At 35.8% G+C, this 26,610-nt stretch overlaps 1 protein-coding gene across 1 annotated transcript; it reads right to left on the reverse strand.

The window, feature by feature from the left end:
- Positions 1-9,098: 9,098 nt before the first annotated feature.
- ERCC1 (nucleotide repair protein) lies at positions 9,099-22,367 on the reverse strand. Its single transcript, XM_089986524.1, has 9 exons — positions 22,000-22,367; positions 21,781-21,874; positions 21,052-21,155; positions 20,430-20,529; positions 20,182-20,258; positions 13,154-13,253; positions 12,653-12,724; positions 11,779-11,847; positions 9,099-9,843 (listed from the first exon to the last, which is right to left on the reverse strand). Exons 1-9 carry the CDS (start codon positions 22,257-22,259, stop codon positions 9,520-9,522), a joined length of 1,200 nt encoding a protein of 399 aa, XP_089842650.1. The 5' UTR covers positions 22,260-22,367; the 3' UTR covers positions 9,099-9,519.
- Positions 22,368-26,610: the final 4,243 nt, after the last annotated feature.

Below are 26,610 nucleotides of genomic sequence, written 5' to 3' on the forward strand. Positions count from 1 at the left end.
TTGAACTGTTTGTTTTTTCTTTTTTGAATGAAGGGCATTTTTGTTATTTTCTCAAACCATCGCTCTATGAGAAGAATAGCAAGAAAGGGTACTGAAGTCTTTGCAACCACACCAGACTCCAATGCTAAGTGATGTCAACATACACGGGAATACGAGCCCCATGTGCTTGTATACGTGGTGCTCATTCAAACCCTCGAACACAAACGTGGGATTCAGTGAATCATCGGGGGAGAACATACACCACCCTCTCCCCAGGGCCCATACATTGGCTTGTGCAGAGGAGCGATGCCCATGAGAATAGAACCTCTGCTCGTCTAGCAGCTTAGGCCCCACCCCACTACACCAAACCCCCTTGAGGCTGGTATGGATATTGATGAAGTTGAAATTGAAAAATAGGAGGCTATCTCCACTCTCATTTCCGCTTCTATCTCCCAAATGCAGACTAAAAAAACAAGGCTGTTGGAAACTGCCAGCCCTTAGCAGGCTAAGGTTGCAGTTATGGAATCCTCAAGATTTGTAGTTTTAGCAAAATAAATGAAATGATTCAGCTGGAGATTTACCACTTCCACTTGTGTAGAGCTATTTGGAATGCAGCTGAAAAGCTGAAATTAATACAGAAAGCACATTGGGACGAGTTCATTAGTGTAAAACCACATATAATCCCTTATTGCAAAGGAATACACCCAGATTCACCCTCGCCACATAGGGATGGACATCGAGCCAGCATGGCCTGACCCATGCCCGTTTAGAGCTTAGCCCATCTTGCTTTGAGTACGAACCAGCCCATTTAATAACCTGCCAGGTTTAGGCCTGGTTCTTAAAGGGCTTGGGTTTAAAAAGAAACTCAAGGCCCAGCCCAATGGGACAATGTTCAGTGGGTGGGCAAAGCCCAATCAAAATCCATTTGCAAGTTATTTTTAAATTAAGTCAATAAATTGATTTTTGCAAGATAAAAACACAATGAATTAAATGAAAAATTATAAAATATAAATTAAGAGTTCATAACACCAACTAATTATTTTTCTACTTTCTATACAATTAATGCAATTTTTTATTTTTTCCAAAAGTTTAAGTGTATTTTTGAAAAAAAAAATATTGTTCCAATGATAAATTAGTAACCTTAATTTATTAACCCAACTTGGGTTAATGATAACCCAAGTTAAATTGACGGAAGTGTGTTTTCATTTTTTGACAAGCAGAACCAAAATTCAAGTATGTTTTTAACATCAATAACTTAGTTGTGCTTTTTTATTAATGCCAAAACTTTAGGTGTATTTTTTGAAAGTTCTTCTTTGTATGAATATATATATATATATATATATATATATATATATATATATATATATATATATATATATATATATATATATATATATATATATATATATATATATATATATATATACACACGGTGCCCTGGGAGCACCTACACCCACCTGGTAGAAACTATACTCTATATTGTATCTTCTCAATCACATTCAGAATGGTTTATTTGATAAGAATCTTGGATCTTGTTTTTTTATACAAAAATAAGTTTTTTTAAGTAATCAATTTTGGTACATTGTGCACCATTGATTTTTGAAGATCTTAAAATAATTACATATATGTCACAATCACATGATCCAAAACTTGTTTTCTACTAAAAACGCATGGAGATCATATTTATAGGGTTGATCAACAAAAGGCCTTAAGAAATTTTAAAAATTAAATCTTTTATTAGGTGGGATTAGGCGCAGTTGGAGTATATATATATATATATATATATATATATATATATATATATATAGAGAGAGAGAGAGAGAGAGAGAGGTAGCCGCCTACCACCCGTGAATAAGTGTTTTCAGGTTGCTTTTTGCAAATCTGACCCTTCAGATGTATTCGACATGGTTGATTTGTTAGAAAATGATAATTGAATTATGTTTTTTATAGAAAATATGTTTTTTTAATCACTGAATATTTATAAAAATTATAGTTCATTGATTTTAAAATATTATAAAAACACACCCATATGCTGGAATCAATCGATCCAAGAGTTGATTCCTATAAAATCAAGCACGTAGATCACATCTGTATGGTCAGATTTTAAAAATAATAAAAAACCCTTTAAAATCCCGATAGGCTGACCATGGGTTAAAAAAGTGGTAGTCAGCTACTATATATATAGATTGAGTCTCTAGAATATGAGAACTAATGTGTGAACCACGAATTTCATGATTTTTTTGTTTGTTGATCTTGAATCTAACCGTACAAATGTGATCTACATGCCTGGTTTTATAAGAACCCACTCTTAAATCATTCGATTTTGATGCATAAATGAGTTTTTTTAAAGCTTTAAAATCAATGGCTCATAATCTTCATAAATATTTGAGTATTCAAAAATCATATTTTTCATCAAAAATACACTATCCATTGATTGATTTCTAGCAAATTCACCATTTCAAGCACATCCACATGGTTGAATTTGCAAAAAAAAGTGTTGGAGATGCCCATATTTCTAGTTCTCGTAATTTTGTTCTCATATTCTAGTGACATATATACATGTATAGAAAAAATATAAGGTTGTATGCCATAAGGAGCTACGTACTCCTGTTTGTATGGATCTAGCCACTGGTAGATCTAACTATACTATGTAATTAACATGGCTTATTTACTATGTTACATAGTTTTATCTAATACATTATAAGGTCCTATTTTTTAGACAATGAAAATCAACAGCTCACAATTTATGAAAATAAGGGTGGTCTACAAATGATATAAAACTTCATAATTCAGTCAACTTTAACATATGAAAATAATAAACAGAACATGTTAAACATGATCCAAAGGTTAGATTTTGCATTTGGAGTACGATGATATTGTTCCATTATAGAAGCACATATATATATATATATATAGAGAGAGAGAGAGAGAGAGAATTCCATAAAAAATGTTGAAACATCATCTTTTTTTGTGCAAAAAAGGCATTTAACGGTGGTCCTGGACTGCCGCTAAAGGTCTCAGTTTTCACTAGGACCTTTAGCGGGGGTGCAGAACCGCGCTAAAGCTCAAAAAAGCACAAAACAGTGTTTTTGCACTTTTTTTGGGTCATTTCAGGGTGATGACCATCCATAACACCTAAGGGTTCCGCAGTTTTATATATTAGTGTTCGAATATATACCGGCCCTTCAATCCCACTGTGTTCAGGTTTTTTCCATGGGTTAAAAATTAAAATAACAAATAATATACCAGCATTTCACCCTTCAAAAACAAATGTTTATAAATTAAATTAAGAAGGAAAGAAGAAAAAAACATAATCGAGGATTGGCCCCTGCTAAACTAACTGATGCAGGAGCATAGCGATGCATATCCGGGTTCATTTATTTCATTGGATCATTTGAGATCCATATTATTTTGTTTAGATATTTTCAGCAATCGAATCATTTTTGTAAATGGATCTTGGATCCGATATTCAGTTTTAATTACAACAACAACAACAACAACAACTACGCCTTCATCCCAAAACAATTGGGGTCAGCGATATGAACCAAAAAAGAAATTCATTTTGGGTCTTCCACAAGAATCCTTTTCCTCCAATCATTTCTATTCAGTTTTAATTAGATTATGATAATTAAGATAAGTTTTATCTTTTAGAGGGTTATCAATTTAGATGATCTATTAGAATTAAAATTCTTCTTACATAAATATAAGAAAGATAGAAGCAGTCAGGTTCAGAGTTGACATTGAAGTTGAATTTCATATTTTGTTATTTCTAAGTTTATTTGATATATTCTCTGCGTTGCGTTAAATTCTTGCATTTTTTAGTTATTTCATGTATTTCTCAGTTTTTTCTAGATATAATCGTAGTTGATAGAAATTCGCGTTATTCGAGCCGTCCCGGTTTACATATCACTAACCATGTTAAACGCATCTATGATTAAGGTGATGCATGATTGTCCATTCTCTTGAACATCTCATAATCGATTTTCATATTTACCCTGACACATCTCCAAGCAAGGCCAATTCTCTGGACCACCAAGCGTCAAAACCTGAAACTCCATCCTTCTTTACCACAAGTTTTTTTGGTTTCAGTCTGGGCTGACTGCCTAAGCTGGCTAACCCAGAACTCTCATTTCAAGTTCAAGAAAATTTTTAGCATGTCATTGACATCATCATTAAGAAAGATACCCTCTGTCTTTAAGCTTTATGATCAAATGCGCTTAATTCCTCCAGTTGGCTTGACAGTACGTTCTCCACAACAAACAATTCCTCAGCACACCTGGCTAGGTGGGTTGGCTTGAAGCATTCAAGTTGAAGGATATCAGGAGATTGATACCTGGGGTGTGCATCCCTTGCCGCAAGATCGAAGCTACTAAGACTTTAGTATTACCTGGAGAATAGACCATTTCATATAAAAGTATGTTATGCTTTTCTCAAAAATGCAAGACTTCTGGCACGAGCTCAACAATCTTGCTAACCATATATGCACTGGAGCACCATCAGAAGCTACTCAAGAATGGCATGAAGCAGAAAACATCTAGTTTACATCTCTGTGTTCAGGAAAACACACTGAACTACATTCTGAATACATATCCACTATAGAACCATCAGAAAATACTCAAGAATGGGTTGAACCAGAAAACAACTGGTTTATATCAGTCTTCAGAAACACACTGAAATGCATTCTGAACTAACAACGATATTAACCAGCTCTCAAAGTTATACTTCAGCCACAAACAACAGGTTCATTTCTGCTAGCCATATTTTTGTTTCTAGTCTTAAGATAACTGTCAAGAGAAACCAAGACAACTTGGCACCATTTTGGCTGAGACATATGAAACACATTGATAGTGAAATGAATCTCTAGTGGTTCTTTTCTCTGGCATTGCCATCTTCCTCGGTTTGATTAGAACCGCTGACTGGTTTTCTCTTACCAATCCACCCTCGGATCTTGTTCATCATTTCTTCATGAGCAGGGGGAAGTTTCACATGTTCCTCTGACTCCTACAACCCAAGATCAACCACAGAGGTTACGTGCAGTCTATACATTCGATTTTTTGCATGGAAAAGCAGGAGCATATTAATAGTAACTACCTTTCTGGATCCTCTAGAAACTTGAGAATGAGTTTCCTTCTTTCCTACAATCTTATGGAAGGTCTTTAATTTAGAGTCTCACCAAACAACAGAATACTTTACAGGTCTCCATTTCTTATACTTGCTTCAAGCTGCAAAGAATCTAGTTAAACAAACCCAGTTGACATGCGTGGAATCGTTGCCTCCTAGCTAAATAGTTCTCTCAGTTCGTGATGAAACTTGAGCTTTTTAGTTAAAGCCAAAGGACCATTAAAATGAATTAATTTGTTTGTTGATTTTGTTAGTAGGACTAACCGAGCACCTGAAGGGCGAGGCCTGGAGCCCGGAACCCCTAAAGGCTTCTTCCTAAGACCTGTGGTTCTGGTTGCAGTTGGCACAATATATTTTATCACTAGTTCATAATTAAACCTGAAATATGGAAATAGAAAGATACAGAAGTTTCAAGCATAATCACTTTGAACTTTTATGCTTGAGGTTTTAGAACGAACAGGGTATCTATAAGGCCTTAGGTGATTTCTGTTTCTTCAGTTTGAGATTTTAATTTCTTTAATATTATACTTTCCCCGTAATGTAACTGGTAAAATATGTTGCAAAAGGGCCAAATGAACTTTGATTGAGCTTTTGCTGAAGGATTGTGAGCCTGCTGTCATTGCTTTCTCCAAGACCTATGAGCTAATTATTATGTAGAGAGAGAATCTGATGATTCCATCTTTCACTATTGGAAGGAAACCATGTAATCCATGGTCCATCTGTGGTTTGAGCAATTTTTCTGTTTTAGGTAGCCATTGAATTCTGAACTTCACCATATGGAGGTTAAAGATCTGAAAACATAAAATATAATTCTTGTTATCTCAATCTTTGATGTGTTTCTGTACTTCCTAAACTAGTCACGATGTATCTTGCAGGCACCACAACCGTTGAAACAGTCTGATCTAGAGAGCGCTTTGTTGACATCAAAGAAGACAAAGGTTGTAACTGCTGAATACAGTCTCAACTCACAATTATCTGATTGCTCAAGGACAAGTGATCAAGATGATTATCATGTCACCTTATCGCAAATCACGAGGCTTCTATCACGCGTTACTTCCAATCTTCAACCAAAAGTCCAGGCCGAGGACCCATGATATATCATATGTCACAGCTACTAATCAAATCTGTAAGGCTATAAAATGCTTTATGTACTAGGCATAAATTAATCTCAGCTATTTCTGATAATTGTTGTGGAGAATCAGTTGTGCAGTTGCCTCATTTATCTTTGAAAAACAAGCTGCCATCAATTTCCTTGCTGCCACTCCTAACTGTTATTTTCTCAAATTCCTAAAGCACCACCAACTTTTTAGACATGCCAGATTGATTTTAGCCTTCACATGTGCTCTATGTTGCTGTACAAATAATTGACTTGTTGCTATGCATTGAGAATTCTTTAATCTTTGTCCAAAAGCAGGTGAAACTGTTCTACGTCATTTTCAAGGATTTCGTTATCAAACTTTAACTTAGAACAGCTGAGAAAGTTAAGGTCGACAATGCCCATGCGTAAATATGAGGGTGAATTGACCAGTTTGTGGATCCTTCTCCTGTGTTATTGCCAGTTGAATTCTGTTTGGCACTCATTTGTTCATAATGGGGATTGATTGTTGTAATGGATTCCATTTTGGAATGTATACTGGTAAAAGTGAACGACTTTTGCATTTTGCTCTCTGTAAGTTTGTGGCTCCATGTTAAATCTAACAAAAAAATTTGTGGCTTCATTGCCGGTGCTACATTAGTCATTTTTTGAGCATTAAATATGCTTAAAACTCCATAACATCATATGAATTTCACAATGAAAATAATGGTATTTTTGTTTATTTTCTTCTGATATTTGTAGAGGGGAAGCTTGGTTCTGGTGGTGAGGCCTGTGAGAGATTGACTCTCTGCCGTATTGCCCACTTCCAAGTGGTTAAAACTTAAAACCCTTCACCGCCCTCTTGCATTTCACCATTTGAAACAAGCTCGTCAGCATTCTTCAGGTTGTATTCTTGAGCTTTTCATACTCTGTAATTTTTAGTCAATAATTTAATTTTGCTATCCAGAATTAGGCCAAACTCCTTAAGATGTGTCATGATTTGTTTGGCAATTTTGATGGTTTAATATCTATTTGATGTTCAAAGAATTAATGGGCCAGACCTCGTCTACATCAAGTGGATTTTAGGCATCAAAATCATTCAGTTAAAAACATCATAATAATCATGACAATCAAGATTACTTGGTGTTTTTTTGCATTTTTTAATAGTAAGATTCAATATAATACGACTAATTTGACATGTTTTCTTAAAACCCTCTAATTTTTGCTATTCTCCCAATGTCCAAAATTGCAAATACCTAACCTCATTAGAACCCTTTTACCTTTAGCAATTGTGAATTGATGAGTTATTGTGATAAAATTGTACCACTCATCGGTTAGTGCAAACTCTCATTTAATTGTTTATGCGGACTTTACAAACTGGCATAAATTTATTTACGAAAATTCAGTGAAACTTAAACCACTAAAATCGCAAATATCCTGCTTATTTGTATATACTTCATAAATTTGCATAAATATATGTGTGAACCTCTGATTAGACTGAAACCACTAAAATCGTAAATTTCTTAGTTATTCAAATATACTTCAAAATTTTGCATAAATATTGTGCGAACCTTCAGTTAGGCTCAAACCATTAAAATTGCAAATATCACTTTTGTATATATTTCACGAATTCACATAATTATTGTGCAAACCTTTGGTTAGGCTGAAACCATTAAAATTGCAAATATCCTACTTATTCACATATACTTCACGAATCCACATAAACATATGTGTGAACCTCCACTTTAGTTTAACTAAACATCGTAACATCACAATTATCATAGTAAATATTTGTAAATTTATGATATTTGTGATTTTAGTGGTTTCAGTCTAACCAGAGGTTTACACAATATTTATGTTAATTCGTGAGGTATTTGCGAATAAATAGGATACTGGAGATTTTAGTGGTTTCAATTTCACTGAGTTTTTGCAAATAAATTTATGTGAGTTCGTGAGATCCGCATAAGAAAACGTGTGATTCTAAATTTAAGTGGTAGTTTGCACTAGCCGACCAGCAGTACAATTTTATCGCAATAACATATTAATTCACAATTGTAAAAGGTAAAAAGGTCATAATGAAGTTACGTATTTACAATTTTAAACATCGAGAGAATAGTAGAAATTGTAGGGTTTTAGGAAAATATGTCAAATTAGTCATGGTCATTTTCCGATTGAATATACTTATTAGTATATACCAAACAAATCTCAGATATATGTGAGTGTTTAACCTAATTTCATAACGTTTTTTGGTTCACCTTTTATCGTCGGGAGGAGGGGGGCGGAACAGATGCAAAGAGTCCATGCAATTTTCAGCATGTTGCACAAAATTTCATGATTTGTCAAAAGGTAGAAACGATCAACTGGTTTTGCTGAAAATTTGAAGTGTTGGTGATTCAAAAGTAAAATGAAGGACTCCATAATAGACTAAAATTGTGAAACTTGGTGAACTAATTCATATTGAAATGGAAAAACAACATTCATCCCCATGCAACAACTTTTCATTCAGAGCCACAATTGAAATTGTATTTCTTTTCCCATGGAGTAAGAGAGGATTGTCCCCATGCATAAGGGAAAAAAAGAGAGGAGACCATGCACACTTGGCTGAATGGATTCGCTTAAAGGCATTCAAGTTAAAGGGCACCAAGAGTTTGACACCTGGGTGCACATCTTTTGCACAAGGCTGAAGCCAACAAGAAGTTATCCTAGGGGTAGGGGGAAGCATTCATGAAGTTTTACATTGCGGACACCAAAAGAGTCATGGTCAATGTGACACCTGTTTTTGAAAATATCTTGACATTTATTGCTATATGTTTAAGATGTTTAATATATGATGCACAGACCTATCAGAACATCAATAATAAAGGTTGACACGATGCAAATAGAATGAAATTTCAAGAAAAGTAAAAAGACGAAAACATTAATCTTAATGGGATGAGATACAACAAGGAAGAATCATGGTGGCCAAAATATTTGTTTGGATACAACTTTTCTCTAACATATATAACATAATTGAACATAGTTTTTGTTATACTCTAAAGAAACATCTGGTACAAAGTATGGGCCTTAGCCATTCGAAAAAAAAAAACAAGAGTTTACATGGCAACTTCACAGAAACCTGGTTCCCTTGGCCAAAATATCACCATTTAGTTATGCATGTCAGTTGATCTTTGAATGTGCAATTGTTGATCTTTGAATGGCCAAACAAGAGTTTACATGGCAATTTCTTTATCCAATTGTAGCATTGAGTGAATGTGCAATATGCAGCATTAATCGATTGTGGCGCTCTTTGAATGCAGATTACCAGTTGGCATATAATCGTAGCCTTACCAAGTGGAGGGGCAGCTTCATTCAATAGCCTCTTCAATGGAAGTTTCATTTTCTACAGTAGCATCTGATGCATTGATTTTGCCACCTTTGACCACTGCAGAGGCAGATTCCTTCCGTTTGTGGACCCTATCAGAGTATTTGGAAAATGCAGCAGTTAAAGCTGATTTAACTGTTAAATCAGGTTCTTTCTTCTCTGCTTTCTCCTCAACAACATCAATATTTCCGCCCCCTGCACATGGATTTGCATTTTCATCGGCCATAGGTTCGGATGGTGGGGCAGCAGGCCGACAGGAAACAGCACATTTAAATGGCTCATGAAAAGTGTCAAACAAACGTTTTACCTGCACCATGACATTCTTGAGTTCACAATTTTTATTGAAGGAAATTCAGATTTTAAGATTCAGTCAGTCAGCATCTGTTGATAAATGACACCATATATGTACATGAATAAAAATACTGGAAACAGTATCACAATAGAAAATGCATGTGCAGAAGCAAACTGAGGGGGCATCATAAACATGGACGTCATCATTCTGCTTGTAACTTTGTAAAAGAAGAATAGCGGGGTTTTACAATTAAGAAGCCTGAGCACCATGTCAATGTGAGGATTATCAATATAGCTCTCAAATTTGCTGCCTTGCTGAAGCAAATTTGCAACATATCACAATGTTGTGTGACAGAAATAAAAAACATGATTGTACCAAATTTACTCCAGTTAAGCTAGAACATGATGTCATTGATCAAGATGACTTCATCCTCTTACACAAGCCCAATAAAAGATAACCATTGGAAAAAGGAACGCAAAGTTTGAAGAAGTTTTCTATTTTGAATTTTGTTAGTTTATTTCAGGAAAACTGTTTTATTTTATGTAAATTTTGGTTAAGAGCACCAAGGAATTCTGCTATTTTCCCTTTTGAAAATATTTACAAAGGGCACCGCTTTCTTTTGATTCATATGAACTGACATATAGCTTGTAGATTATGTCACCTGGGTACGGGTGCGGGTGCATGTACGGATACGGCACGGCAATTCCAAAAAATGTGGGTACGAGGACACGGCTATATATATATATATATATATATATATATATATATATATATATATATATATATATATATATATATATATATATATATATATATATATATATATATATATATATATATATATATATATATATATATATATATATATATATATATATATATATATATATATATATATATATATATATATTAAATATCACATAAATACAAAATAAATTAAAAATAAACTGAATATAATCTAAATATATGCTATATCTAAAATATATATTATATACTGAAAATCTAAAGTTATAAACTGAAAATATAATTATAAATTATAAATTGATACAAACTTGTATGTATGAACTACGAAGGGTAAAACGGCGTGTCCCAATGTCAACGTGTGTTGACACGAGGACACACATGTCAACACAGGTATGGAAGGTAAAATGATGTGTCCTGGTACCATAGCTTGTAGATCAGATGAAAGAGAAGCATCAAGCATCACAAGCTAATTTTCTAAAAGATAACCCTGTCTGAACTTCCCCACAGAAATAGCAACAGACCAATTATTCAGACTACGGGCTTGCTGATCTGATCCAAAATCTTTAAGCCTGTAGGTAAGATAAAATTTGATTGGTTGCTAGGTAAGAGAGATGCAGCCATCAAAATCAGGCATCACAGCAAGATCTCCATGAATGCTGGTGAGTAGCTCATCAGGGTGCACTTTCTGAAGTTTTGTGAAATGGAAACCGAACATCCCTCATGATTGTTTTAGCCTGGCAAGTGGCTGGGATGCTCTCTCTCTCTCTCTCTCTCTCTCTCTCTCTCTCTCTCTCTCTCTCTCTCTCTCTTGGGTGATAGCCCCTGGTGTACTGGAATCCCAGAGCCAAGACCTCTCAGACAAGGTGGTGCAACTTTCACAAGTCCAGTTACCACATCCAACCCCTCTATACAAGGTTGTTAATTTACTTTATCTTCCTTGTGAGCGGTAGTTCCTAGTTTTCTTTCTATGGAAGTTGGTTACTGCTTTCTATATGGGAAGCTGAGATGTTATCATACTATACTAGGTGAAATCATCCATGAGTTTGACAATGAAAATTCCAGTAATTAAAGCTTTTCACTTTTTCCTATGTAAACAATCACGATTTCATCTCACTATCAGGTAAAACCATGAAAAACACTTCGAGACATTATGATGGTTCTCATTATATTAATTGTGATGAAAAGCAGTGACGGCCATGAATATACCTTGCGCTCGCCTATCCCCGGACATTGGGCTAAGTCTTCCATAGAGGAATCCATAACATGAGAAAGAGACTGAAACACCATAAAGATTTATAAAGAATATTAGCATGAGAAGACTAAACAACTCAGTAAGCAAGTAAAGTATTGTAGAATCATTTTCCAAAAAAAAGGCTTATGTTGCAGCTGTAGATGACCACGGAGAACCAAACACTGCAGCAACGTTATCAGAATTGAATCGAATTGGCCCCAAATCAATTCACTTCAAGGTCAAACCAGTCCCTACTAAAAAATAGGACTGTTCAACCCAAAATCAGCAGAATCAGCCCAATTCAAGCTAAATTTCCCCTTTTTCTTTTTGTAGTTTTATGCTTTCATTTTTTAGTGACTTTTGAATTAGAAAAAATTTAAGTCGACCTACTCAATGCAATTTGAGCCTGAATCAGCTGAATCTCCAGATCTCTTTGAAAATAGATTTGGTTCAGAAATCGATTTTGACAACATTGCATTGAGAGCTTCTCCTTGGTATCATATAACTAAGGCATTTACATGTCCAGCAGTGATACATCGACCTAAAGATTAAGCCTAATATGTCAGTTGCTGCTTGCACAAAAATAAGTGTGTTTTTGGAATAAAATAATAATAACGGGTTTTTTCGAAAAGAACTCCCTAAACCTTGCATGTGGAGGCAGACAGTTGTCAGGACTTGCTCTCAAACTCAACAGCTTGATCAAGAAATCATTTTCCTTACATGCCACCTGACTGGAAACAGGCTAAGAAAAATTTCTATCCCCAACTATTTGAAACAAAAGATTTGCATAAAGAAACACAAACGAGAACTAATAAAAGCACAACTTCACATCTCATCCATAAGGCTTACCCCAAAAGCTGAGCCAAGGGTCACAACATCACTCTTATTGACATGCCGAATGCTTGTTAGCGCATGATTCATCTAATAAGAGGAAAAAAAAGATGGAGAAAACTTCAGCATAAACATTTCAGTGGGAAATCCTTAATGACTCTAATGCACACTAATTGAAGGAGAGTTATCTATGTATCTGGGATATTGTTAACATAGTGACAAAATAACCCCATGAAAACTTCTTGTTGGAAGAAACTCTATATCACAGATACAACAATTTGTTTCTTCCCTGAACCCTTCTCAGGAATAGCAATTTCAGGATAATTAAGATGCTATCGTTGTATTTTGAAAATTTTCAATATATATTTAAAACCTCAGGAAAATTATGACTTCAAATATATAACAAAACACTGCCTCCAAGCATGAGTATTTATGACTATGTTCATGAGCTCCACACTCTGTCAAATGTGAATAGCAGATCCATATACAGCAAACAAACAAAACCTATAATTTCAATACCCGGGATAAATAGTCAGTATCTGTTCTCTCCTGAATAATGGCAGCAGGCTTGTTTTCATATATTTTAATTGTCTCCAAGTATCGACCACATTCCTCCAAGCTACGGGCAAACCAGAAAGGTTCATCATGAGAAATTATGACAGAATTTGGTATCACCATAATTATATCATGTTAAACAAAATACAAGGATATCATTTCACAACTAATAGCATATAAGCGAAATTTGATTCAGAACATTTTTTAGCTAATGTACAAAATGTATCAAAGAATCATATAATAAAGGTAAGGTAATAACTCAAAGTGTCACAATAAAGCACAGGGGATCCCTTTAGACATATTATGATGACCTTATGCAAGAATGAAGGGCATAACTTGATCAGGGTATTCAACACAGTTAGCTACCACTATTGCAATTTTTTTCTTTTTCTTTTTGCATATGGATTATCTGAGGTAGGAAACCTAGTTTGTAGATGTCCAATGAAATGGATGTAACTTTGAGTTCGATCAAACAAGATATTGAAAAAAAAAATTTGATGACCACTCTTTGAATAAATGCTTTGTGCTAGAAGTTTTTTGACCTTTAATCCAACAGTTATCCTCGTAATGCTTATGATCATGCATAATATTTGCATTTTAATAATCATTATTTATGCATGATCCATGTTAAAATTACTATAAAAACCCATTTTTATCGTTAGTTTTGAGAAACCGCATTGAATTGAATTTTATCAGAAAATCAGGTTTTTCAAAGCTTTCCCTGCAGTTTGTGTTTTTATTAGATTTAGATTTTTTTAATTGTAGTTCAATTAGTTTAGGCTTGTATTAGCTAAAATTTAATTGGTTTAGTAAGTTTTGATTTTTAGAAAAACATATTTTTCATAAGAGACCTTGTTTTGGAAATTAGCAAAAATCTTCGGTTTCTTTTTGAAAAACCTGTTTTAACCTAATTAGATCATTATAAACTCATCTTTTCCAGCCATGGAGGCTGTTTTTCCAGCAGCCTTCTTGCTTCCCCTCCTTCTTGCCTCCCTCTTCTCTCTCTCCCTTGCTTCTCCTCTCTCTTTTGCCGATTTCTTTCTCTTCTTGTTCTCCTCTCTATTTTGCCGATTTCTTTCTCTTCTTGTTCTCCTCTTCTTCTTCTTGTTCCTCTTTTTCTTCAAGCTTCGAACCCTTTCGTCATCGGCAACCTCTTCTTCTTCATCGGAGCAGTATGGATGCAGCTGGATTCACCATCTTCTTCTCTCAACCCATCCGTAAGAGGCGAGCTATTCGGTGAGTCTCTTCTCTCCCATCTCTTTTAAGGTTTTGCATATAGGTAAAATTAGAGTATTTTATTGATTGTTTAAAAATATTTTTCTAGCATCGTATTCAGTAACTTTTTAACTCCGCCTGTGTAGTTATACACTGCCGGTCCCAAGCCCGGATAAAGGAGGAGGGTTGCGGTAGGCCTGTGACAGCCAGCATAAAAACTTTGTCATATCCTATGAAAATGAACCAATATGAGAATTTCGTTGGGGCGTTCCCTACTGAGCGACGCGCTGTACTCTCTAGGCCCGGAGGCAGTGATAAATGTGCAAGGGTTGCTAGGTCGTCGCCCAGAAGCGACGCGTCACACCGGCGCCCGGGTGTGGTGTCAAATAGGCAAGGGTTCCCTCACTTTGTTGGACGGGTGGGGGTAAAGAAGTTAGTCCAAGACCATAAAATTAGGTTAGCCACTTGGAACATAGGGTCTTTAACTGGTAAGTTGGTAGAGTTAGTAGATGTTATGTGTAGGAGAAATATTGATATTTTATGTCTTCAAGAGACCAAATGGGTAGGTGAGAAAGCTAAAGTGATAGAACCTTGGGGATATAAGATTTGGTATACAGGAATAAATAGGAATAGGAATGGAGTAGGGATTGTTATGAGTCGTCAGTTTATAGATAATGTAGTTGAGGTCCGTAGGAAGGGTGATAGAATTTTACTTATTAAATTAGTATTAGGTACGGATATTATTAATATTATTAGTGTTTATGCACCTCAAGTAGGTTTAGACGATTCCATTAAGCATCAATTTTGGGAAGATTTAGATGGAGTAGTACAAGAGACATCTTATGGAGAAAAGCTTTTCATCGGCGGTGACCTTAATGGACATGTAGGCATTAGTAGGGATGGATTTGAGAATATCCATGGAGGCTATGGTATAGGAGAAAGAAATGAAAGTGGAGAAAGGATTTTAGATTTTTGTTTGTCCTATGATATGATCTTAGCAAACACTTGGTTTAGGAAGAGGGAGTCTCACCTAGTAACATTTAAAAGTGGGGTTAATACGAGTCAGATAGATTTTTTCCTACTTAGAAAGAGAGATAGGGGTTGTTGCATCAATTGTAAGGTTATACCAGGAGAAAGTGTAGCTACACAACATAGAGTCTTAATTTTAGATCTTAGAATTAGACAATGCCGCAAAAGGGATAGACATAGGATAGATCCTAGAATTAAGTGGTGGGCACTGAAAGGAGCTAAACAAGGAATGTTTGTAGAGCAGGTAGTTAAGGAAGTTGATTGGTGTCTCGAGGAGGATTCAGAATCAATGTGGAATAAGATAGCGGGTGGTATGAGAAAAGTAGCTAAGGAGGTATTGGGTGAGTCTAAAGGCGGTGCACCACTAGGTAAGGATACATCATGGTGGAACGAGGATGTCAAATTAGCTATTAAGGTTAAAAGAGAGTGTTATAGAAATCTAAGTAAGAGTCGTGATAATGAGAATTTGGAGAAGTATATGATAGCAAAGAAGGAAGCTAAAAAAGTTGTTCGAAACGCGAGGGCTAAGGTATATAAGGAGGTTTATGACAAGTTGGATACCAAAGAAGGCGAGAAGGATATTTATAGGCTTGCAAAGATGAGAGATAGGAAATCGAAGGAGTTGGGTATGGTTAGATGTATCAAAGATGAAACGCAAAGGGTTTTAGTCAAAGATGAGGAGATTAAGGAGAGATGGAAAGATTATTTTGATAAGCTATTTAATGATAGTCATGCTCAAGATCTTGGAGACTTCTCCATTCCTTTTCATGAGATAAATCGTGACTTCATGCGCAAGATTCAAAAGAAAGAAATTGCAGAGGCTTTGAAGAAAATGAAATCAAGAAGGGCAGTTGGCCCAGATGGTATACCTATCGAGGCTTGGAAATGCTTGGGAGAGAAAGGTTTAGAATGGTTGACAAATCTTTTTAACTTGATTTGGCGAACAAATAAGATGCCTAATGAGTGGAGGAAGAGTACTTTGGTGCCTTTATATAAGAATAAGGGTGATATACAAGATTGCACAAACTATCGTGGTATAAAACTCATGAGTCATACTATGAAACTTTGGGAGAGGGTGATTGAGTCTAGGTTGAGGAAGGTTGTCATGATATCGGAGAATCAATTTGGTTTTATGCCTGGAAGATCAACTATGGAAGCTATACATCTTCTTAGACAACTTATTGAAAGATATAGAGAGAGGAACAAAGATTTGCATATGGTTTTTATTGATTTAGAGAAGGCATACGATAGAGTACCTAGGGACGTTCTCTGGTGGACAATGATGAAGAAAGGTGTTTCTCTCAAGTACATTAGTATAATTAAAGATATGTATGAAAGAGTAGTAACCAATGTCCGCACTTGTGGAGGGGTGACAACCAATTTTCCGATAACGGTTGGGTTACATCAAGGATCTGCTTTAAGCCCTTTCCTATTTGCGATAGTAATGGATGAGCTTACGAGATCAATTCAAGAAAATGTACCGTGGTGTATGTTGTTTGCTGATGATATTGTTTTGATTGATGAGTCTAGAGCTGGGGTTAATGCTAAGTTAGAATTATGGAGACAGACATTGGAAGCTAGAGGTTTTAAGTTGAGTAAGAGTAAGACTGAATATATGGAATGTCGGTTTAGTAAGCAACGAAGTAGTGATGGGAGTGTAGTGAAGCTTGGTGAGCAAGATATACCGGTGAATGATTATTTCAAATATTTGGGATCCATCATTCAAAAGTATGGAGAAATTGAGGGAGATGTAAATCATAGGATAAAGGTTGGGTGGATGAAATGGAAAAGTGCTACTGGAGTGCTGTGCGATTGTAGAATACCATTGCGGTTGAAGGGAAAGTTTTATAGGACGACTATTAGACCCGCTTTACTATATGGTACGGAATGTTGGGCTGCCAAGAGACATCATATTCAAAAAATGAGTGTAGCTGAGATGCGGATGCTTAGATGGATGTGTGGAAATACAATAAAAGATAAGATTCGGAATGAAGAGATACGTAAGAAGGTAGGTGTTGCACCCATTGAGAATAAGATGCGAGAGAATCGTTTACGGTGGTTTGGACATATTCGGCGAAGGCCTAATGATGCTCCAGTTAGAAGGTTGGAGAAATGGGAAAATATATTAGTTAAAAGAGGTAGGGGTAGGCCTAGGAAGACTTGGATGGAGATGATAGGAAAGGATATGAATGCTTTGAACCTCACCGAGGACATGGCGTTGGATAGAAATGATTGGAGGAAAAGGATTCATGTGGAAGACCCAAAATGAATTTCTTTTTTGGTTCATATCGCTGACCCCAATTGTTTTGGGATGAAGGCGTAGTTGTTGTTGTTGTTGTTGTTGTTGTCGTATTCAGTAACTTTTATTTCATCTAGAGTAGTTGATTCATGATTCGTGCATAGTAGATTAGGCGTGCATTGCATAAAAAATAAGAGAACTTTTTATTTAAGTCGTAGATAGTGATATTGATTTTCGCAGTTAGGTTATTTCATTAACTTCTTGGTGCACGTTGTTGCAATGAAACTTGTGGAAAAGGAGGATCAAATCTGTCATCATTGACAGATTTGATCGTCTTGTGGTAGCAACGCGAAACTAGGTCGGATCATGATCATACTTGAATAAGCATAGCAGGGTGTCTCTTTCTTGCTTTTCATTTTCGCATTAGCCAAGTGTTGTGGAGATGCACGTCCAAGAATCATATTTTTTGTTTTACCAGATTCAATACCACAACTAACTTGATTCAGTCATTGAAGTGCAGAATAGCGTGATTATCAGATCACGTTTTTGCTACATTCGGATTTGCTTTGTTTGCACGCAAGATAGTTCAAATCAGATTAGAGTCGATTCAGAAATTTATAAAACCGACTAGAATCTGATTTGCCCAATTCAGCATAATCACGGTCGTTGAGTAGATGTAATTTCTTTGATTGCTGGATGCACGACTGAATTGAAGCACTACTAGATCACGCATCATCATATATTTACTCGTGACCAGTCCACATGTGTTGACGTTAATCATGCATATGGTTGACATTGGTAAAAGTTTTTTTAACAGCAAGTGTGCACCAATTAACCAGTTTAGCATAGTTTAAATGTGTCAATAATTTTAGTATCCTAGCTGGTAATTAGTCTTTGATGAGGCAGTTAGTTAATGATTTAAAAACAAAAAAAAGTCAATAGTTTAGATCAGAAATATTTTTTTTTGCCTTGTGTATTCGGTTAGTGTGACTTCGATTTTTTAGTACGTAAGTAGTCAAATAGATAAGTCTACTCTTGCTTTTGGGGTTAATTAGATTAGACTAGAAGTTATTTTACTACCTTAGGTTAGCATGTTGATTTAACGTTAGGTTGTTACTTTGATTTTTGACACTTAATTAGAGTTGTTTTGACCTATTTTGTAGTTAGGAAGTTAGCATCGTTAGTTTGTTACATTGATTATTTTCTTGATTGTTAATTAGTTTTGCTATTTTGTCATTTAGTACTTTAGTTTGTCACATGTTAGTTCTTAGTTTGTTAAAGTTTGTTAGAGTTAATTTCTTGATTTTGCTTAATTAAATTATTAGATTTTAGTAGTGCATCTTTTTGTGGTTCTGCTTGTTTTGTGTTTTTGTGTTTTGCAGGGAAGCGTTGGAATGTGCGGTAGAGCCCTTTTCGTGCCATCAAAGTACCCCAGAGGTTCCCTCAAGCCCCCAGAAGTGCCCTTAGGAAGCCCTTTAGCAAACCATACAAAAGTGTTCAACCTAAGTACCTAAAGGGTACACAGAGGGAAGGATAAAGGGAAACAAATCAATTCAAAAGGACACAAGCACTGAAGCATTTTCTTTTCTTTTTAGATTAGGGCTTTATTTCTTATATTTATTCATTTAATTAGGTCTGTAATAAAATCATTTATTTATTTTGTTTAAGCCCTCTGCATAGGGCCATACTCCCTTAGTTATCTTATTTAATTTATTTTTTTATTCATCAAGGCAATAAAGAGTAGTGTAGATTGTGTGTTTGAATACGAAGTATTTTCCGTTCCCTGAGATATGTGTCACAGGGATTCGGCTAGCAGGGTGCCGCACCCGCGTCGACGCGACTCGACGCGAGTGCGGGTTCGGGTGCGGCACCGGGTGCGGTCAACCAGATCCTGGGTGCGTTGACCGCACCCAGGATCATTTAGGTCCATTTGTTTTTTGGATTTTTTTTTTTAAAAAAAAAAATTGCCCTGTGAAATGGGCTGCGAATTTGAATTTAAAAAAAAAAAAATCTGCTGTCAGGGCTGACAGTAGCTGTTTGTCAGGGCTGACAGCAGCTGTCTGTCAGGGCTGACAGACAGCTGCTGTTTGTCAGCAGCTGACAGGCAGCTGCTGTCTGTCTTTAAAAAAAATCTGTTGTCAGGGCTGACAGCAGCTGTCTGTCAGCAGCTGACAGCAGAAAAACCTGCGGGGAAACCCCGACCCCCTTTATATATATATATATATATATATATATATATATATATATATATATATATATATATATATATATATATATATATTTTACATTTTTGCCCCTGCCGCACCCCCGCACCCGCACCCATGTGACATAGCCTGAGATCGACCCGGACTCCACCACTAGTGTGAGCCGGTTTTTATATTTTTGGTGTCTGGCTTTCACTTAGATTTTATCAAAAATATTGTTTTAAAAAGTGTTTTCATAAAACTCACACCAGCTTACAATTTTCCCATAGTCCAAATGAAGACAAGTAGCATGCAATCATGAATACCTCCAACCACATAGAAGCGTGCAATCATGAAGCAAAGTTGTTCTTGTAACTTCTAGCAGAGGTTTTACTACATCTTCCTGCAAAATCAAAAGCAACAGCCGCTATTGGAGCACAAGAAATGCAAAGATATCTTGAAAACTGACAGACAGTCCAGTTAAAATATAAGTAACTATATATTCAACAAGCCAGTAATCAAAAATAAAAGAAAGCCAGAAATAGACATAATAAAGTAGACCCCTCCAACTTACCACATCAATGTGGCACAACACAACACGAAGCCTGTAATTTTTTTGTAACTCCCTTATTCGATAATAAATATAATCTGGATGAAGCAGGTGGTACCGCAGGCTGCACCATATGAACAATTTAAACCAGTAATAAAGAAATGAAACAAACTAGGACGTTCTTTGATCCTTATGTACTAGCTCAGTATAGAAGACCACAACAGGGATAAAGCAAATGAAAGGTTCATATTACAGGTGAAAGTAATAAGATGACAGTGTTGAACATTTCTATACACATTGACGACAATGCCCAGAAGCAAACCACATGCGATCCAAATCAATTTCCAGCTCACTGAAATTTATTTACATGTTGCAGTTGCTTGGAACGATAACTACAAGATTCTAGAAGCTAACTTATAGAGCCTTTTCTTGGTGGATAATAAGAGTCTCAGCAAGTGACTTTGCTGTTCAGAGCCAATCACCATACATGACGAGCTATTGGTTGAAAACATTATAGTCCTGCCTTGGTTTTAACTTTTTAGATATAATTATAGCGTTGAGAACCTAACTTCCTAATCAAAGAAATTAATGTTTACTGTATTTTGGCATCATGAAGGACAGATGCATAACATATTCAAATGCAAACCTCAAATACAACGCACAGGAGTTTTGCCCCAACAGATAGTCAGGGATGATCTCTGCAAATGACCACCTTACATTTCTGATATGTTTTAGCAATGGATTTCCTTGCTGCACATAAAGCAAGTCATACACAACAATTAGCAACATAACACACAAAAGTTGACACCAATGATTCTATGACTTGAACCAACATAAACCCATTGTTCCTTGTTTCATCCCGGATGTGATGAAAAGCAGATATCAACTACAACTGTCCAGACTATAATCAAGAACCTCATACACTATTTATTCAAATCCATACCAAAAGTAAAATCTAAGCAATTCAAATCAACTACACAACCCGGCTATGAGATTTGCAAGCACATTAATTGAAAAAATCAGTAATTTCCCACAAACTTTACAAAACTAGGAAAACAAAAAATTTGAAACAGGAAAAAAATGGTTTTGATTGGTGGGTTCGACCTAACTACAGATGACATAACCATGGTGGAATTTTTCTACAACACATAAAATTAGTGATTTCTCAAAGCATTCAAACTTAACCAACAAGGGGGGGGGGGGGGGGGGGGGGGGGGGGGGGGGACAATGTAAAGTAAAAAGAGTCTGCAAAACATCCAAATCAATCCGAGCTCTCCAACCACATTGGTCATCCACAACCAACTTCAAACTAACAAACATGATAAATAAACAAACAAAAATACAGTAATAAGCGAACAAAAAGACAGATTATTACCTGTTTATGGCTTACAAGAATAGCATTCCTGCTGACCGATGTTGCCGGCGAAGAATAAGACGGTGATGATGATGATGAACCACCGGATATTTGCCTTTTTCCAATAGAATTATACAAAACAAAATGACCATCGTACTTAGAACGACCAAACACAAGGACATACTAGACACCCACAAAAGATTAGCACCGGAAAATGAAAATGGCACCGGAATCGCTCACCGTGAAGCATCTTCCGGCGTAGTTCCGGATGGATGTGGTAGAGGAGGGGTAGTAGTAGTAGTAATTGGTGGTGGTGGTGGTGGTGGTGTGTAGAACTCGGAGCTCTTGACGAAGGAGAAAGCTTCAGAGAAGGACGAAGAAGGCCGAAATAGGTTAGGATGAGCATGCCGAGTTTCGGAACTTTCTAGAACTTCACGGTACGAAGGGATCTCTATCACCACTTTCTTCTTCTTCCTTCTCTCTTCTTCTTCCTCTTCCATTACTGGAACTTGTTCCTGTTTGGTTGTTGAGAATTCAGATCGCGTTCTCTTTATTGCCTCCCCTCGCCTTGTGCCGCGGTGGGAGGTGAGACTCTGTCACAGGGATACTTCAATTTATCCCCATGCCGTGCCCCTTATATCTTGATGAGAAACTGTACAAAAAATGACGTATCATTGTGTCCTTATGAACGTGTCTATGCGGCGTGATTGTGATGATTTAACATAAGAACACAACCAAGCCTATGAGTTTCTCCAACGGCCGTCCAACCCAATCCAAGTATGTCCTGGGCTGGCCCAATTTTTAGTCCTGGTTCTGTTTAAGTTTTATCATTTTTATGGATCACCAAGTTGGGGAATATCTCTATGGGCATACTAATTTTATTGTATTACAAGAGATGAAGAGAAAGGGATCTAAATTGGAAGTTTAACATGCAAGTTAAGTTAGATACTGCTGGGCCATGCTAGGATTTGGGAAGGCATCATGACATAACTTTTAGCACATTCGCCCTCATGTCTTGATTCATTTTAAAAAAGAGGTCATTTTTTAAGCAGTGGCATAGCATGCAGCTCCACACTGCTCATGACCATCTAATGTAAATCCAATAACGGATTTACAGAAAATTCTACCCACCTGCAAGTTTATTTAAGAAAAACGGAAAACATAATGAAAAATACAAAAAATAACAAGAAATTGCAAGGAATTAACTAAAACTGAAAACAAGACAAATCTTGGATTTCAATTCAGTTGTCTCTGACAATGTCTGCTCATCTCATCTATATATAGTTAAGATATTACAATTCTAAGTGATTCAGGTTTCCTATCTAGGTAAACACCTAATCAAAAAGCAAATCCTAATATTTCTAAAATATTAAAATAGGACATAGATCAATTATTGAGATCCATTATCCATTACATTGGCCCAAAATAAAAAAATATCTAAATTAAAATAATATTGATCTCAAATGATCTAATGAACCATGTAGACCCAGATATGTGTCACTATGCTCCTGCATCACCATCTATCTCAACATTTCTTGAGATGAGAGGCTGTCAGGCAGGTCACTGCATATATTAAAAATACTGAAACAACAAAAGGATTAGATCTTATTGTTTGATTCCAAGGCCACTATGTCATTCATATCCATTTGCACAATGGAGATGCACTAAATTATTTATTTATGCATTTTAGGGAAAACCACCACTTTGGGTTGGATGTCTTGTTTTGGGCTGAGAGGTGCCATACTGACTGCAGTTCTATATTAGTTGCGCTGGTATAAAACTCCATGAGTACTGCCCACCATTCTCAGGGATAATTTCTTGTTGGCTTTGGCCTTGCGACAAGGGATGGGCACCCCAGGTATCGAACTCTGGGCTTTAACTTGAATGCTTTAAGCCAACATACCTATCCAGGTGTTCCGATTGTACTAAGCAAACAACACTGTAATTCCCTAAGGACTATGTTACCACCAACCTGAATCATGTGGCCAGACATCCATAGAGCATTCGAAGGTGCATTCAGTGTAACCAACTCATGTTGGATCAAAAGGACAAGCTTGTGGACCAATTGAATGGCAGCCGATTATCCGACTTCAAAAGGTCCATTTCACCAGTGAAGTGACATAGTGACTTACTATATTCTTTAATAAAAAAGAGAATGAAACACATGAAAGTGTTAGATATAGGTATTCACTAAAAAAAAGAGAATGAAACCCATGAAAGTGTTTGATATAGGTGTTCAAGGTCTTGTGTGACCATAGAGTCTCACGTGGAAATAAAAAGCATAAAAAGACATGGGTGGATATAACCCTTATGAGTCTAATGCTGTTTGAATTAAGATTGAGATTGTGATTGGAGGTGGGGAGATTGGAGGAAAAAAAGGTTTGGCCCACTCCTCTCCTTTTTACCCAAAAGATATGGGTTTGGATTATTTAATCCAAACCCATAACTTTAAGTATGGGTTTGATTTTAAGTTATAATTAAAACTCAGTGTGTTGTTTGCTTAGCATAACCTGCACACCTAAAATACCATCTCATAGTGTTTGGGAGGCCATTCATCTAGTAGATGAATGGTATCACAGACATCTCTGACAGGTTACCACTAGAGATACCTCTGATCTAGGCATCAACCCAATCCATCTGTATTAATATGTAGAAAATTTTGGCACCTATTTGAGTAAACCATGATGTGATGTATATGTATGTTGAAGGATCGATGCGGATGTGCATGAGGATGATGTATACGACCTGCTTTAGGAGGGGTTTTGCTCTCACTCGTTTTCGATATATGTCGGTAAGTAAGCCATCTCTTACTTTAAATAAGAGAGTTAAACCATTATGGGGATTTACTGCTTCCTGGGTAGCCGATAACCCATCATGAAAGTGGGCAACTGTTTTACATTATGAGCTTAGCCAAAATAAAGCATGCTTCATTTTGGATACCACTCTATTCTAGGCGGTTTCACCCATTGAAGAGAGAGCGGGCCCACCTCTTTCCTCAACGATTGAGACTCTCCGTGAAACATGGCCACTGAAGTCATGTATGACCAACATCTCCCACTTGACTATGTGTAACTACTCATGATGCAATATTTTACCTCTCACTATTGGAGTATTTTACTTGGATCAACATTCCTGTAATGAGTTGTATTCTTTACTTTCTCATCCAGACATATGTCTTTGTTAGACATATCTTAATATCAGATGCAGGTAAGTAGCTGACTTTGATTTCATTTATTTCAATCATATAATGAATATAATGGTACTTTACCATTATATGTTTACTTTTAGAATTATCCGCTTCACTCTTCATAAGAGAGATGACAGCCTGATTGTCACAATAAATCTGAACTGACCTATTGGTTATATCATGCTTCAAATCATTAATGGAGTAGCTTATCCAAATAACAAATATAGCAGATGTATTGCATGCAATATATTTAGCTTTCTAGGTATATTGAGTTACACAGCCTTGTTTCTTATAAGACTAGGAAATTGCACTTTCACCGAGGATAAAAACATATACAAAGGTGGATTTACTATCATCTCTAATGCCTATAAAGTCAGCATCAGAATACCCAGTTAATTCTAAAGAATCAACTTGAAAACATAATTTGAAGTTTATAGTTCATTTTAAATATCAAAATATTTTGTTACTGCTTGTCAGTGTGACCAACCAGAATTACTTTGGTAGCGACTAACAAGGCCAACAACAAAGCTAATATCAGGCCTTGTGTATAGCATAACATACATCAAGCTTCCAACAACTCATGCATAAGGGATATTTAGCCTTTTTTGTCCATCACCAGGACTATCATTCTTACTCAATTTGATACATTTTACCACATGTGTTCTAACAGGCTTGCAATCACTCATTTTAAATTTTTTTAGTATATGATTTAAATACCTTTCTTAACTTAAGCTTAAAATTTAAGAGTTTCTATCGCGAGTGATTTTAATTCCAAAAACATAGGATGTTTCTCCCATGTCTTTCATTTCGAACTAAGAATTTAACCATGACTTGGTTTTGACAATCATATCGTTGTCGTTTTCAGTCAAAAGAATGCCATCCACATATAGTGAGAGAATAGCAAATTTACTCTCACTTTTTCAGACATAAACACAGTGGTCAAATTTATTTATCATAAACCCTAATGATGTAATTGCATTATGAAACTTTAAGTACCATTGATGTGATGATTGCCTGAGTTCGTATAGAGATTTTTTAAACTATATACTTTATCTTCTTTACCGTTTTATTATATAGCCTTCAGGTTGCTCTATGAACATGGTTTCCTTAAGTTCACCATTAAGAAAATTGGTTTTAACATTTATTTAATGTAAATCTACATCGTAGTGAGCTACAATAGCGAGAATTATCCTTATCGAGGTGAATTTTGCAACAGGTGAATATGTGTCAACATAATCTAATCTTTTTTTATGAGAAAAACTTTTAACAACTAATCTTGCTTTAAATTTATCAATACTATCATCGGACTTGAATTTTTTTTAAAATCTATTTACATCTAATGGCTTTCATTTTCTCAGGTAAATCGGTCAATTTCTAGATCTGGTGGTTGATCTTTTTGCAACAATATTTTTAAAAGATATTTTTTAATAAAGGATTTGAAAAATCGTCAACCAAAATATAAAAACCGACTTTCCACGAATGTGGTGAGTACGGGTTGAATCCTCAGAGAATGAGAACATACTCAACTTAAATCTAAAAATTTCAATTTATTAATATCATGAATGTTAACAACTAAGTCAAACACTACAACTTTACTTAAGTTACACACTAAAAATAAAAATTAACTCCTAAACAGGTTGCTAAAGTCTTCTCCAGATCACCAA

This window comes from Nuphar pumila, chromosome 13 (assembly GCF_984573655.1).
Source record: "Nuphar pumila chromosome 13, dmNupPumi1.hap1.1, whole genome shotgun sequence".
In the NCBI taxonomy this organism is placed as follows: domain Eukaryota; kingdom Viridiplantae; phylum Streptophyta; class Magnoliopsida; order Nymphaeales; family Nymphaeaceae; genus Nuphar; species Nuphar pumila.